The sequence below is a fragment of the Pimephales promelas genome, chromosome 25 (genome assembly GCF_988280905.1).
Source record: "Pimephales promelas chromosome 25, fPimPro1.hap1.1, whole genome shotgun sequence".
Taxonomy (NCBI): Eukaryota; Metazoa; Chordata; class Actinopteri; order Cypriniformes; family Leuciscidae; genus Pimephales; species Pimephales promelas.
Genome location: NC_142793.1, coordinates 14,556,481 through 14,571,100, shown reverse-complemented (window position 1 = coordinate 14,571,100; position 14,620 = coordinate 14,556,481). Strand labels below are relative to the sequence as shown.

Genomic DNA, 14,620 nt, shown 5'->3' with positions numbered 1-14,620 from the left:
TCTTGAATGCAAAATCCAAGCGAACGCCATAAATTGATCTCAGACAAAAATATAATAGAATTTAAAAAGCCAGTTCATGACCCCTTTAACAACTTTTTGCCGCCTGTAACGTGAATAACACACAAAAATGTTTCCGTTTTAGCATATCGTTGTCATGTAAACGCACCCAAAAATGAAAACACCGAAAACTAAAATTAATTCTATAAATGTTACAAGTGAATTTGGGCATCACCACATAATAATGCACATTAGAAAATGGTTTGCAAAAGATTATATTTAATGTAAACACATTTATGAGTTACAGTTCGGGTAACTTTTCACATGTACCCTTGATCTAATTTGAGAATTATATTAAATGATATGTTACTTCACCAATAGTCAGACCAGACCATGATGAGTAACTTCTATATGATTTCAAGAACCACCATCTCAAGTGCTTCAAACGTCACTAAGTAGATTAACAGAAATGACTGTATATATTCTCACTTCCTTTCTGATTGAATGGCAGTCTTGAGTGGACTTAATGAAACATCCCATCATTTTTCTACCGGATTTATTCAACTGAAATCTCTCTGGAGATTCTAGCTTCTGCCAGAAGAACCTGCCCTAAAACAAGATGAGATATCACCAACCTCACAGGAAAACACAACTTTACCAGGTGGTGATTTCATATGAATATGTACGATGTGAATTGCATGCAAATATAGATTTTTTAAAAAAAGAAGGAATTATGAAGGTCCACCTCTAAACCAATAACTATAGCAGGTGATGTGAAAAATACAAATGAGAATGTATGAATTCATATAAATTAGCCTCAAATTCGGCAAAACAAGAGTTACGAAACGCCATGAGATTGTGTTGGATATCACACCTGAATGGAAATAATCAGATAACCAAAGCAAACCTTATCCTGAGCAAACCAAACAACAAAAAAGGCCACAGTCCTGCACGTATCAGAAAACACCAGCCGCACAGAGCTATTGTTCTCCCTGACATACAACTGATATTTATACATGGACTGTCAGCACACAACAAAGGCTCAGGTTTCTCGAGGTTGCATGTGGATCCATTGTTCTCTTTGCAAAGCGAGAGAAAGAGAGATGGAAAAGCAAAACCCAATCAACAGATAGACAAAATGGGACAACAATGACGGATACCGAGGGGTCATTCACAAATACAAAACATTACATTTACTGGGAGTTGACATTTCTAAGAAAGGTCACAGTGCAGGAGAGAAACAAGGCTAAAGAAACCAATTTGACACAGTTTTGGGCTTCTTTGCTTCTTTAAAACAACACAAAAGAAAAAAAAAAAAAAAGAGTATCACTAGCATAAGCCACCAAGACTATGACTTTTAAATGGATAAAGATGAGAAGATTCCTCCGAGGGTGGATAAAATCACCTTGTAAACAATCAGAACGAGCAAATGAACATCCAGTCTTTAATCTGACAAGGAACAAGTCCTTTTCAGCTTAGCATTACCTTCAAGCAGGGTTTCCTACCTTTGTGCTTGCCAAAAGAACAGGGGAGCTTGGCAACAGGAACAAAGGCAAAGTCAATGAAGTCCAAAGGCGAAAGATGCCATGGCCCCACTTCAAACTCATCCAGCCAACCTCGTGAGAGAGAAAAGAACACTTTTAGGAGGCAATAATTGCTGAACCCACAGCAGGACGAAGACAAACGCATTCATGTTGGTGTCCGACACTGAGAAACCTTGAGCTGGACCGGACAGGAGGAAGAGAAACTAGCAACAGGTGGTCCAATGAAGCATGTCTTGACGTAGGCCTATATAGCAGAAAGATAGATAGACAGATATATGGAATTAATTACATATAGATTTTATATGTAATTTAATTATATATTATTATTCAATCCCATAGAGAGAGAAAAAAAACTAGACAAACACACATACAAGTACAATAGTTATTTATTAAGAGTCTTTTTAAATGTACATTTTTCATGTCTCCAACACAGAGAATGCTGATAAATAAAGCTAGTTATAAAAAGCTTTAAAATCAAAGCACAAAAAAATCCATAATTAATACTTTTACCATTTTCTTTTACATTACAGATATTTACAAAATATGTGGTAGCCCATTTTGCCCCCTTTTTACACAAAATTTGATTAGAAATGACGGTACCTCTTGGTATCCACAAACATAATGAAGCCTAGACGCCATATTTCATTTTTCGTGAATAAACACGAGGCTGTGAAGGATACAGTGTTTCAATTTTCTCAAAACATGATTCCTGTTTTTTTAAGCAGGTATTAATTGTATATATGAACTTATTTTAAGAAAGAGGTCCACCGCGCGAAGCGGACGTAAGTTTGATTTCATTTGGATAGACGAGACAGTTTGGATTTAGAGCGTTTCTCATGGCAACCAATATCAAACGAGCGAAACCACTTTCGAGTAGCTGCTACAAGTAAAATGATAATTCATCGTGAATTACGTTTCCTTGAAGGAGGATTTGGCGGTGAAAATGAACTGACAAATACTGCAGGGCTTAATATGTGAGGCAAGTTAAAGAAAATAATCGTCAGCCTCGAGTATCCATTCCACACTGCGCAATTATCTGACAAAACGAGGCAAGCCGCCTGATGATGAGTTTCAAGTGTTGCATACGCTTCAGCTGGGACAAAAGACATGATTGGAGAAACATCGCCATAGCGCCCTCTGTTGGTTAAGGCATTTCAATTCTCAGTTTAGCACCACAACAGCATGAAAAATGTCAGCCTCAGCAGCCACATTTCCCTTTGTGGGAATATGCTGACTGATCGTAAAAATCTCTCTGATGTATGAATTAAATCCCAAGAGGTCACTGGTAACTGGTCGATAAATGAATCATGAGACATTCATCACTCTAATGCATTAGAAAGGCGTGTTAGGTAGAAGTTTAATGGCAACAAACTAAAAACAGAGCAGAAAGCTTAAATTAACACTTTAATCTGCACAATTTCCCCTTTCTTAAAATATTTCCTTATGTTCAACAGAACGGTTAGCCTGGCCAGCAGGCAAAGGCTTTTTGACTGGCTAAAATCTAGTGATTAGAGGGTACAAACTAGGCGTTTAATACACAAACACAATGTATTCATACTTTTACCACAATGGCCTTTCAAATTCAACATTTCTGGCTTGATACCTACTGGCTAATACAACTTTTATTTGTTAGCCAACATACTGTTGATTCCCTAATCTTGTTCAATTTGTGTTTAATAACAGTAAAGTGAAAAAGAAAAAAAAAAACCACCCGCTCTTTTGGTAGCTTACGTGAAAGTTTGGTTGAACAAATTTACATGACATTCATATGGTACAGTAAAAGATTATCAAATAAAACCTCGCAGGTACAAAGGAGGCCGTTTACCAGTTAAGGGGAGCTGATCGATTGTCTCGTTTTAAAGCCAGCCATTTCCCCCCCCCACTTGACGTGCTTATAAAGTGCTAAGGATTAAAATTGCATTGAGGTTTACAAGAAAGAAGAAGAAAAAAAGTCTGTGAAGCCTTTAGTCACAACAAAACCGTCTTTTCAGTGAAACACATTTTCATTTTCTCCTTCAGTCATTTAGAGATGGAAACGTGATTAACAAAACCAATAAATTAAAACAAAAACAGCATTTCTTTACGGCAACACGCTCTTTTGCGCTTTCTAAAACATTTTCATATGCATCCCTTTTATTCATAAAAGGCATTTTGAGACCTTTCAAAAGAAGTAAAACCTGTATTAATAAGTCCAAGACTGGTCTAAAAGACTTGTTTCGGCCTGTCTGCGGAAAGTATATATTAGTGATGCACATAGTAACATGACGGGGGTGAAAGGAGGAGAACATGTAGAAACTTAGTCACGGCATTGCAAACTGGCATTTGAGTGAGTTCACTCACTTTGATTATTAGTATCTTCGTTAGTCAAATGTCCTTCAGAGAGCTTTCAAAGTTGACTTTTACAGTCCACGAAAAGCCAGATGTCACCCAGCGTGACGCCACTTGCTGTTAGAAATCTTTTTCCTTTTCACAGGAAGTCCGTGTGTGGAAAAAGTGCCTTATCCGACACGCACTGTTGCCCAGAAAGCGTTCGCTTTGGTTCATACTGTAGGTGAATGTGAGGGATGGAAGGCACTGTGCAGTACACGCTGGCTGCTGAAAATCAGGTCACAGGAAATGATCAGTTTAAACTTCCTGTCCAGGCCTGACGCCCATCAAGACCACAGGTATGTGCTTCTAACTCTGGTTTAAAAAAAGTCCACAACCAGAGACCGGAAGCCCTGCATAGAGGCATTGTGGGATAGAGGAAGAGAAGATGAAGAGGGGGCCGAATCAGCAGAAAAAAATCTCTCCGTCCGGGGTCGTGCCTGGAACCACAGTGCTCGGAGAATCTGCGAAGACACAACAACTACTTCACTTTGGACAACATGAAAATCGCATTTGCAACACATCGAGCTTACGTAATGTGTCAAGTGAAAAGTGGTATAATTATAGTGGAGGGTGGGAGTTTATTTTATGGATTGTAAAAAAACTGATATAGACCAGTTCAGCCGGTCATTATTGTATATTAGGTAACACTTTACTTGAAGGGGTAAGACTAACATAATCCTGACATGACATGTTATGAATATGAAGGTTTTATGCATGTTTAATGTTTTTGTTATGACACCTTGACATAAACCAATACATCATAACCTGTCAGTGTCTTTGTCATGACAACTTGACATTACAAAGATAACCTGTCATAAACATGACATAGCAGATTAATTATCAAACTTAATAAACTACCTAACTTTATTGGTTAGCATTACATTAAACTGCCAGGTGGTTGGTTTTGACATTGGCTGTCATAAAGCCATTATAACTTTTTAATGACAAATTCAATTAGTACCGCTGTAGATGAGGTCACGAAAAATATTCATGACACAGCCAATGTCAAAGCCAACCACATGACAGTTTAACTTAATTTAATGTCAAGTTGTCATGACAAAGACACTGACAGGTTATGATATTATGGTTTGTCAAGATGTCATAACAAAGACATCTTAAATGTCATATTTGCAATAAAAATGTCATTATTGAGCGAATGACAGTTGTCATAATCATGCTTCATGCATAAACCCTACTTCATATTTAAGAAATATGTCATGTCATGTCAGTCTTATGAACACCCCTTCAAGTAAAGTGTTACCATATATTATCCTGCTTGATTCATAAATAATAGTATAATAATAATAAGAAGAAGAAGAAACAAACAACCCCTTCCCTTCATTATTTTAATATTAAATTAAACCTAACAACAAACTTCACACTCAAAGAAAATATACATAAAATTAAATATATTAAATAACATTAACATAAATGTAAAAAAAAATATATATATAATCTTTAAAAAAAAAAGGAAATCGATCTTATATTTCTAGAAAGAAAAAGAAAAATGTATATAAAATTAAAAAATTGATTTATTAAAGAAAAACTAAACTAAATATTCATACAAACAATGAATAAATAAATGAAAAATTTGTTAAAAATGATTAAATGTGAGAAGACACCACAGACTGGCAGGAGTGACATGCAACAAGCAAAGCAGAAATGGCTAACATTGACTTCAATAGTATTTTTCTCCTAAAAAAAAAAAAAAAAAGTCTGGTAGCTGACATTCTTCAAAATATCTTCTTTAGTGTTCAACAGAACGAAGAAACTCATAGAGGTTTGGTTGGAACAACATGAGGGTGAGTAAATGATGAAGTATCCCTTTAATATAGAAAGTAAAAGGTGTCTTGTGACTCTACCTGCAGTCTGGCTCTGCTGCCCTTTTCCCTTCTTCTTTTTCTTGTCCTTCTTCTCCTTAGGCTTGGTCAGCTGTAGCAGGCGGCTGGGGATCTGGCTCTGCGCCTCGCTGTTCTGGCCTTTCTGGCTTGAATTGGAAGAGAATGGATTGAGGTTCTTCCCTTTGCGTTTGGAGTCCATGCGGGACAGGAAGTCTCTGGCAGACGGGGAGGAGGACAGCTCCACCTCGGAGGGGTCGCGGTCCAGCGAACCAGTGCTCTGGAACTTTGAGGAGTCCTCGGACTCGGTGGAGGGGGTCCGGTTCTTCCTCAGTGCCTGCAGATGACGATGCAGAACAGTAACGGGAAATTATTGTTTAAACCAGAACAAACGGAAGACACACTACCTCTTTTTAGCCAAAGCGGAAGAACTGATATTAGGTTTAAAATCATTTTGAGGTTTGAGGAAAAAGAAACTATATGTAAGATGAAGATCAAGTTAAAACAAGATGATACAATTATATAAATCGAAATGCGCAGGGTTTTTGTTTTCAAATAATTATAGAACAGTTATGTAATTTGGGGTCAGAATGGAAAAGATTAGTGATTTTCTCAACGAATCAATGTTACATAGTGAAAGTGTACTGTACCATCACAGAATAGTGACTTATAACATATTTCCATTCAGATTATATAGAAACCTGAAACACTGATGAATCCTTATAATTACATATAATGAGCTTTGAAGCTTCAAAAAGTATCATAAAACATCTGACACAAAGGAATGATTCAAATATGAATATGAGTCATTCAGATATCGCTCCTCATGCACTGTCGTAAACATTCTGAATTAAGAAACGGGGCAGTTTTTAAGCAAATGATGACTTATACAGCGTTCAAAAGTCAGTGAGATTTAAAAAAAACATTTTGAATGATTTCTGAAGGATCATGTGATCCTGAAAATTCAGCTTTGCATCACGGGAATAAATAAAATAAAAACGTATTCAAATAGGTATTTGAAAAACAGTTATTTGAAACAGTAATAATAATTCACGCAGATGAGACGCAGATATAAATATGCCGGAAGGCGCCTCCTAGTGGTCTAACCCTAACCCTACCACAGACCTAAACCTACGCGTGTCATATTGACGCTAAAGGGTGCCATGTGTGTTGGATGTCTACGAATTGGCAAAAGCGTCAGTATATGATGCCTTGGGATGAGAATGCGTTGGGTATTTTTGATCAAATAAAACTTCCTTTGAAAATCATATGAACAGTAGTGTATGAACAACTTTACGAGGCCCCAGTTCTCATTCATTATAATTACATTGACCAGGATATTATGAACGACATGAGTAAATAATAACCGGATGTACGTTTTTGCACGCTCGCCTCACCTCCGTTTGTCTGATCTGCTCGAGCTCTCTCTGCACTTGCTCTCGTTCTCTCTCCAGTTTCTTCTGGCTGTCTCTGAGCCGGGCCAGGTCTCTCTGATACTCCTCTTTTTTACTCTGCAGTTCTTGCTTCTCCTCCTCCAGCTGTTTGGATCGCCTCAGGCCCTCTTCCTCTTGGCTCTGCAGATGCGCCTCCCTCTGGGTCAGTTCCCGCTCACGCGCATCCCACTCCTTTTCCCTGCGCTTCCTCTCCTCCGCGTGGGCGGCCTGTTGCTTCTGGAGGCTGGCGACTTCCTGCCGCTGCTTCTCCAGGCTCCGCTGTTTCTCCTGCTCGATCAAAGAGCTGGGCCGTGACGAGGAGGAGGAAGAGGAGGAGGTAGAGGAGGAGACGGATGGGTGACGTGAAGAGGGCTGGGGGCGTTCGCTTAGGCTGTGCCGTTGGTCCTCGATGAAGGTGTCTTGCTGGACGACAACCGCCTATGTTGGAGGTGAGAAAAGCAAGTTTTAATTAGTGTTTGAAATCACACTTTGAGAGCTTCAAATGAGAATTTTAAAGGGATAGTTCACCCAAAAATGAAAATTAGCCTATGATTTGCTCATCCTCAAGCCATCCATCCTAGGTGTATATGACATTCTTCTTTCAGACGATACAATCAGAGTTATATTTAAAAAAAAAAAGTCCTGGCTCTTCTAAGCTTGATAATGGCAGTGGATTGCAACCAACAGATTGAAGCTAAAAACGCGCATCCATCCATCGTAAATGAAGTCCAAACTAACAAACAAATGTTCATTTACCCGGAAGCTATTTATTTTACTTCATAACGTTTTATATATGAATATTTATCTCGCTTCAGAAGGCCTTTATTAACCCACAGGAGCTGTTTGGAGTTTGTTTATGATGGATGAATGCACGTTTTTGAGCTTCAATCTGGTGGTTGCAATCATAGACTGTAAAAAATATGGACAAAGCGTCTGTGACGTCACCCATAGACTTTCTGAAGAGCGGTTTTGAGGCTGTTTGTGGGGGGTGTGGGCGGCGCCATATTGGAAAAACTTATTTCGAGACGTCGAAATACACTCGGTGCAGCCCGTTATCAGCTGTCAATCAAAGTTAACCGCCCTTATTTGTCATACATTTTATATCTAATTACGATCTAAACTAACGAGTTCACCCCTCCTCACACTTGTCAGGCACTCGGAACCTATCGAAAAATACAATAAAAGTCCATGGTTCCAACCTGTAAAAGCATGAATTTCTGCTGTGAAAACGGACATTTTAACATGCTGTCTATGGATATTTGCTCCCTTTTGGAACCTCCCTCTAGCGGATTTTAGATGTATTGCAGTTTTTTGCACATCCGGGTAGGCTTCATTTTTCAGATTAGAATGTTGGCGCTTGGTAAAACTGCCATTATAAAACTTAGAAGAGCCAGGACATTTTTTTATACAACTGATTGTATTCGTCTGAAAGAAGAATGTCATATACACTTAGGATGGCTTGAGGGTGAGGGGTAATTTTCATTTTAAAGTGGACTACTCCAATGTGCGAAAGCCAAATTCAGATGAAATAGGCCCACAAAGCACCTGTCCCGGGAAAAGGTTGATAATCACCCACTTAAGGTCAACTGTGGGTCAAATCTATCAGAGTGCTTCTTAATACATAATGCTGCACTCTGCTTGATTACAAGCCCGCTAAATAAAGCCCTGCATTTGTAAATTTCGTTTCCTTCTGTCATGCTGGGGACGAGAGCTGCTGGCCTGAACAGAGCAGAGCGAGAAATAACGAGACGAAAAAAGAGAATGAGTCACCTGTAATGTGCTCAGCAGGTCATGAAGATGAGCGACGCTCTGAAGAACCTGCTGTGGGAGGATAAAAGGATTGAGATAAACGAAAGCGCTCACATCTCTTTAAACTGAGAAGCAGACAGTCTGCTTTTATGTTCCTGTATTTATGAACCTTTTTTTTAAATCATTTAGGGATTTAAATATATTATAATAGTACACAATGTGTCCTGAGCGGTTTTAGAACAGAAAAGCTTACCTCGTTGTTCCTCTTGAGGAGGAGCAGGGGGTTGGTGTTGCTTGCCTGTGGGAGAGAGAGGCAGTCACAGGGTCAGGGCGATACTGTACATATATTCATAATCAGCAATCCATGTGCTCATAGACCTGCAGGCCCCAGCCGGTTATAAGAGAGTGATGACGGGTCACATTAATCTGCTGCTGTAGGGCAGATGACAGTCTTCATGCGTCCTCATTATCAAGTTACTATAGAGTTATGTTCTTCGATGAGTATGTGTGTAAACCTACAGTTCATCTTGGGTAATGAACATATATTCTGATGCTCAGCACTTAATGGCTTGAGCATATGGTGATGCACTGATGACTAAACATGAATCAGGTTGTTAATGCGAATGCATTTTAGAACAGCACTTGAAATAAGAGCTTTTTAAATAATAATAATAAATTAGAATAAAAAATAATAAAAATTAATTCATAAAAAATAATTAGATTTAATCTATTTAACATCGATTCTAAAAAATTTTACTATTAATTTGACCAATTATGTTTTGTTTAGTGGACTAGAAATAATGTAGAATATAACATATTTCTTAATTATTGGACATCTTAACATTTCATATTTTTTAAGTAATTTGAAGTACTAATGTGGACTAACTTTATATATATATATATAGAATATACATTTTTAAAGTAAAGATATATATGCTGTATATGCAAAGAAAATATAATTAATTTAATTAATATTACAAAACATTTAACGAAAATTCATAATTTCCTTCATTGTCCAGCTAATTTTCAACACTTCAAATACTTTAAGTATATAGGCTCTGAACATCTAATAATTCTATATATATATATATATATATATATATATACACATATATATACATGAAAAATCTAATAATTCTCTCTCTCTCTCTCTCTCTCTCTCTCCATCTATCAATCGAATTATTATTTTTTTGTTTAGAAATTTTTTGAATTTTTTTTTGAATTTTTTGTTTAGAAATTTTTTGAATTTTTTGTTTAGAATAATTATTAGATGTTTAGAGCCTATATACTTGTATAAATATAGAGTATTTGAAGTGTTGAAAATTAGCTGGACAATGAAAGAAAATATGCATTTGCAATAATTGTTTAATAATTTCCACATTAGTACTTCAAAATACTTAAAAAATATGAAATGTTAAGATGTTTAATGATTAAGAAATATGTCAAATATATATACATGTAAGAAATGTATATGACATATATATATATACACACACACACACATACATGCATACACACATATATATATATATATATATATATATATATATATATATACACATATATATATATATACTGTATATATAATATTAATTAATATTCCAAAAAGTGTCTTCAAATTCAGAATTTCTTTTATTGTCCAGCTAATTTTAAACAATTTAGTTTTCACTTTAAATTCTTGCTTTTTTCCATGTCCGTGTTATAATCCTTCAGAATTTTTATTTTTCTACTTCTTATACACACAGAGTTTCTATAAGGTTGTACCTTCTCTAGAACGCTGTCTGACTCAGTCCTGCGGAGCTCTGCAGAGTCTTCCGTCTCCTCTCTGTCTCCATCTGCAGGAGATCAAACACATAGACGATCAGTCTTTCCTGCAACATCTCAAAACACACTCACACACACTCCCACGTGGAAAACACACCCACCTTTACTCTTTGAGATGTTTATCTGGTGGCTATCAAAACCCCCAAAGGTTTCCGCTCGTCGTGGCAAAGTCACGGGCCCCGCTGCACATACTCCCTCCTGCACCGCCCCTCCAAGACTGTCGTTCACCAGAACCTGTAACGTCTCAACTGCAGAGAGAAGATTTCGGGGTTTCAAACATGACGCTTGTAGAAAAATCAAACAAACTCTCAAAAAGCTGAGAGGATACAGTAATCAATACTCTTTCCAGTTCTTGACCTGCAAAATTAAAGCAATCCATTATCTGTTCCTGCCCTGCAGAATCAGATCAGCCTTATATCGATTCCGGCAATGGCCACATTCTCTTAATGAACTCCTACATCTGTATAAACTGAGAGAAGCACGACCTATCATTCCCACGTTCAAAGCCAATGTGTCTTCTCAGCACTTTGAACATATCAGTGCACTCTAAAATACAGATCAGGAACATCATTTATTTAGTTTTCATTGTTGCTTTGTTTGTTTGTGTAAAGCAATGTTCGAGATAACATCATCAATGTCGATTACCACTGAAAATAATGTGTCCCTCACTATTCAACTAAAACAATTAAAATGCAGTAAGGCACGTTAAATGGAAGTACATTTTAGACTGCATATTTGAAGCATATTTATGCTTTTTTTTTGTATTTTTTTGTTAAAGCATAACATGAATTCGTCCATTAAGAATGTAAGGGCCTGTTTACACCTGGTTACTTTGTGGATTTTCTCTGATCGGATAGCTATATGAAAAAAAAAGGTGTAAATCAAAGTCAAGACGCACGCATTCCGAATGAAACTGGACAAGTGTAAATACATCTGGTTGCTGAAGCCATATGTACATTTACTCCTCACAAAATAGTAAAAAATAAACGTGTGCGTGTTTTAGACTATATGAGTGCTACTGGCGTCACATCCTGAAACTCAAAACACGGTAATCTTCATTAAAAAGTGTGAAACTAAATCATCATACCAGTGCTGATGCTGATTTACAAATCAGATAGCTATCTGATTAGTAAAAAAGCATCAGTGACCAGGTATAAACAGGCCCTAATTTGTGTTTAACAGCAATTTTTATATTCCCCAATCACTTCCCCTACTCCTACAGGTCAGCACAAAGCCCCGCCCCCAAGCTCACATCATTGGCTGCACCACCGTTGCTATGCTAGGCCGGTCTGAATGTGCAAACAAAACAGCAGTGTTCAGAGCCATAGAACTCTAGAAAATAAACTTAGAAATGGCTTACTTAAATGGTCTCTGAACCTTGATTTATAATAAAAAAAATTATTGATATATTGATTTTCCTCATGCTCAGTTTTCTCAACCACAACCAATGTGCTTCATTCATCTGTATTATAAAATTGGGAAAAAAAAACATATTTTATAATAAAACATCATGTTTGCAATAATTTATTGTGTTTTATTATGTTCATGATTCCTTTAAAAAAGTCTAAGGACATAGTGAAAATGCTTATTTTTATTTCTAGTAATTTGACCGATTGGTTTTAATTTGTATTTAAAAGTAAAAAAATAAACTTAATCTTTGCTAAAATATATATATATATATATTAAGAGAGCTTATGTAACTGGCCAGGGAACATACGCACAGGCTGTACTATGAGCTGATGCAACATGTTGCTAACACCCTCGAGTTCAGTGAGTCATTTAAAAATCAAATTATGTTCTACATTTCAGCTCTCTAAGATTGCAATATTCATAAAAACGTATCCCCAATGTATCCACAGTTTACTCGCTGCCATATGTTTGTAAGACGACCACAGTGTTTTTTTTACGACTTGTATAATAAGCATTATATAACTGTACTAGTCGTCTCACCTTCCTTCAGAGCCTCGTTCATGATTGGTTCCCCTTTGGTGATGTCATCGGGCGTGGCCCTGAAGAGCATTCTGTTGTGGAGGCCGGTCTCGTCGGGTACGTCACACATGTCCCTGAACAACTTTACTTTTTCCTCCAGTAAATTCAACATTTGCTCATCCTTCTTGTGCAGCTGATCTGTAAAGACAGTTATTCATTTTAGGATGAGCAACCTAGGATTCACTTCAGCATTCATTTTGGGAGCAAATAGCAGTTTACACACCTCTGAACCACTGAATGTTCATTATGAGTTTTTCAGTCATTCTATACACCACAATTTATTGTTAAATTGTAAACAGACTGCAGTCATAAAGAGCAATTTCTTGTCAATGAAATGTACATATACTGTATTCAATAGAAATTTCCATTCATTTAAAACTTTAATTTCTGTGAGAAGTAATTTTCATTAAGATTTCTGGAAATATCGGGTGATTTTAATGTTCCTAATAAAACTTTTTCTTTAAACCCAAAAGAGCCATATCTAAAAAAAAAAAAAAAAAGGCAGAAGTAATTCTGTACCTCTCAACTCCTTGACTTTGATTTCATGAAGTCTTCTGTCCTCTTCGTTTTCACTAGGCACACCTTCGTCATCATCTCGCTCCCTGGAGGAAATTGAGAGTCTGTAAAGAAAGACTACCAGCTCACACAAATTTTGATGTTTAAAGTGTTTGTCACAATTATTTTATGGTAAGCAAACAATTATTTTTTACTTATTTACATTATTTGATATATATATTATACACACACACATATAATACATACATACAGTGGTTAAACTGGGATTTGGCAGGTGGGAAAACCCTCAAATTTTGTGTAGGTGCAACAGAGAAAAATGACTCACTGTGGGACAACATATTGAGTATCGTGGTATAGCAATACTTTTTGGGTCAAGAGTGTTGCTGTGGCACCTAGTAGCCTATCACTTATTTACTTGATATTTGAATGGTTTACTTAAATGACAATTAATAGGTAATCTTCATTGCCATTTACGTGAAATTACTGAACTTAAATATACAAGCTTGATAAAAATGATCATTTTAGAAGAAAATTTCAAATGGCACTTGGAGGCTTTTGCATCTGAACTCTTCATATATATATATATATATATATATACACATATACATACACATACAATATATTTTTGTACATTCAAAGACTCACATTGACTGCATGGCTTCTTGAATGAGCTGCATCCATGTGTTCCTCTCCTCTTTGGAGCTTGCATACACCTCCACCATCTCAGGCTTCTCAATGCCGGCCGTGATGAGGAACAGACCTTTCTCCTCATTGGCTACTTCCCTCAAGATGAGTTTCTGCAGAGAGATGACGGTGGAGCGCTGGTCCTGAGAGTGGAGAACAAGATGAGATGAGAGTAGAAAAATCATAGTGAGGTCATGGGCCACAATAAGAAAGTTCCAAAGAACTTGATATGCAATGTTCCAATTAAAACCAGCCCTGACAGAGCAGCAGAGACATTACACAATACTAGATTGTTTAGATCAGCATCCAAACAACAAAGTGTAAAGTAAATATGTATTACTGATGAACACTGTTCTGGGAGTCACAAGAAGAGTCATAAAGATAAACATACCAAAGAGGCGAATATGTACTTCTGATCTTTCTCCTGCAGGAACACAATCACATCCTTCAGCAGAAGAGCCTGGACATCTGGAGAACACCACATCAGATTAAAAAACAGGCCATGTTTGTATTAGTGTGGGTGTGAGTTTCTGTGGTGATAGACATGGCTGCGTTCTGTCAGTGAAATATCAAGGTTTTTTAATCCATTTTCTGTATTTTGAACTGAATAAATCAAGCAAATGTGAATAAAATGTGAATGCAAATCTAGACAAAATTTAGATGGTTGTGGGTGGTT

At 36.8% G+C, this 14,620-nt stretch overlaps 2 protein-coding genes across 10 annotated transcripts in view; both read right to left on the bottom strand.

Moving 5' to 3' along the window:
- agbl1 (AGBL carboxypeptidase 1) overlaps positions 1-1,794 on the bottom strand; it is a 222,757-nt gene extending 220,963 nt beyond the window's left edge. The window contains exons 1-2 of one of the 2 annotated variants that reach the window (XM_089128014.1): positions 1,714-1,794; positions 1,503-1,613 (exon numbers count right to left, since the gene is read on the bottom strand). Coding sequence is in view for 1 of the 2 variants with exons in the window: in XM_089128013.1 (XP_088984139.1) it covers positions 1,503-1,686 (184 nt within the window). In the remaining variant the exon portion in view is untranslated. Of the gene's footprint in view, positions 1-1,502 lie in introns of both variants that reach the window. The other variant, XM_089128013.1, reaches the window with a different exon arrangement.
- Positions 1,795-1,911: 117 nt separating this feature from the next.
- Positions 1,912-14,620, bottom strand: part of akap13b (A-kinase anchoring protein 13b) — a 104,202-nt gene continuing 91,493 nt past the window's right edge. For 6 of the 8 annotated variants that reach the window (XM_089127605.1, XM_089127608.1, XM_089127610.1 and 3 more), the window contains 11 exons: positions 14,336-14,412; positions 13,906-14,087; positions 13,264-13,364; positions 12,706-12,882; positions 10,857-11,003; positions 10,696-10,766; positions 9,185-9,229; positions 8,953-9,003; positions 7,147-7,620; positions 5,774-6,086; positions 1,912-4,372 (listed from right to left, as the gene is read on the bottom strand). In XM_089127605.1, the coding sequence (XP_088983731.1) occupies positions 4,314-4,372; positions 5,774-6,086; positions 7,147-7,620; positions 8,953-9,003; positions 9,185-9,229; positions 10,696-10,766; positions 10,857-11,003; positions 12,706-12,882; positions 13,264-13,364; positions 13,906-14,087; positions 14,336-14,412 (1,697 nt within the window). In that variant the 3' untranslated portion in view covers positions 1,912-4,313. The remainder of the gene's footprint in view (positions 4,373-5,773; positions 6,087-7,146; positions 7,621-8,952; positions 9,004-9,184; positions 9,230-10,695; positions 10,767-10,856; positions 11,004-12,705; positions 12,883-13,263; positions 13,365-13,905; positions 14,088-14,335; positions 14,413-14,620) is intronic. The other 2 variants (XM_089127606.1, XM_089127607.1) reach the window with 2 other exon arrangements.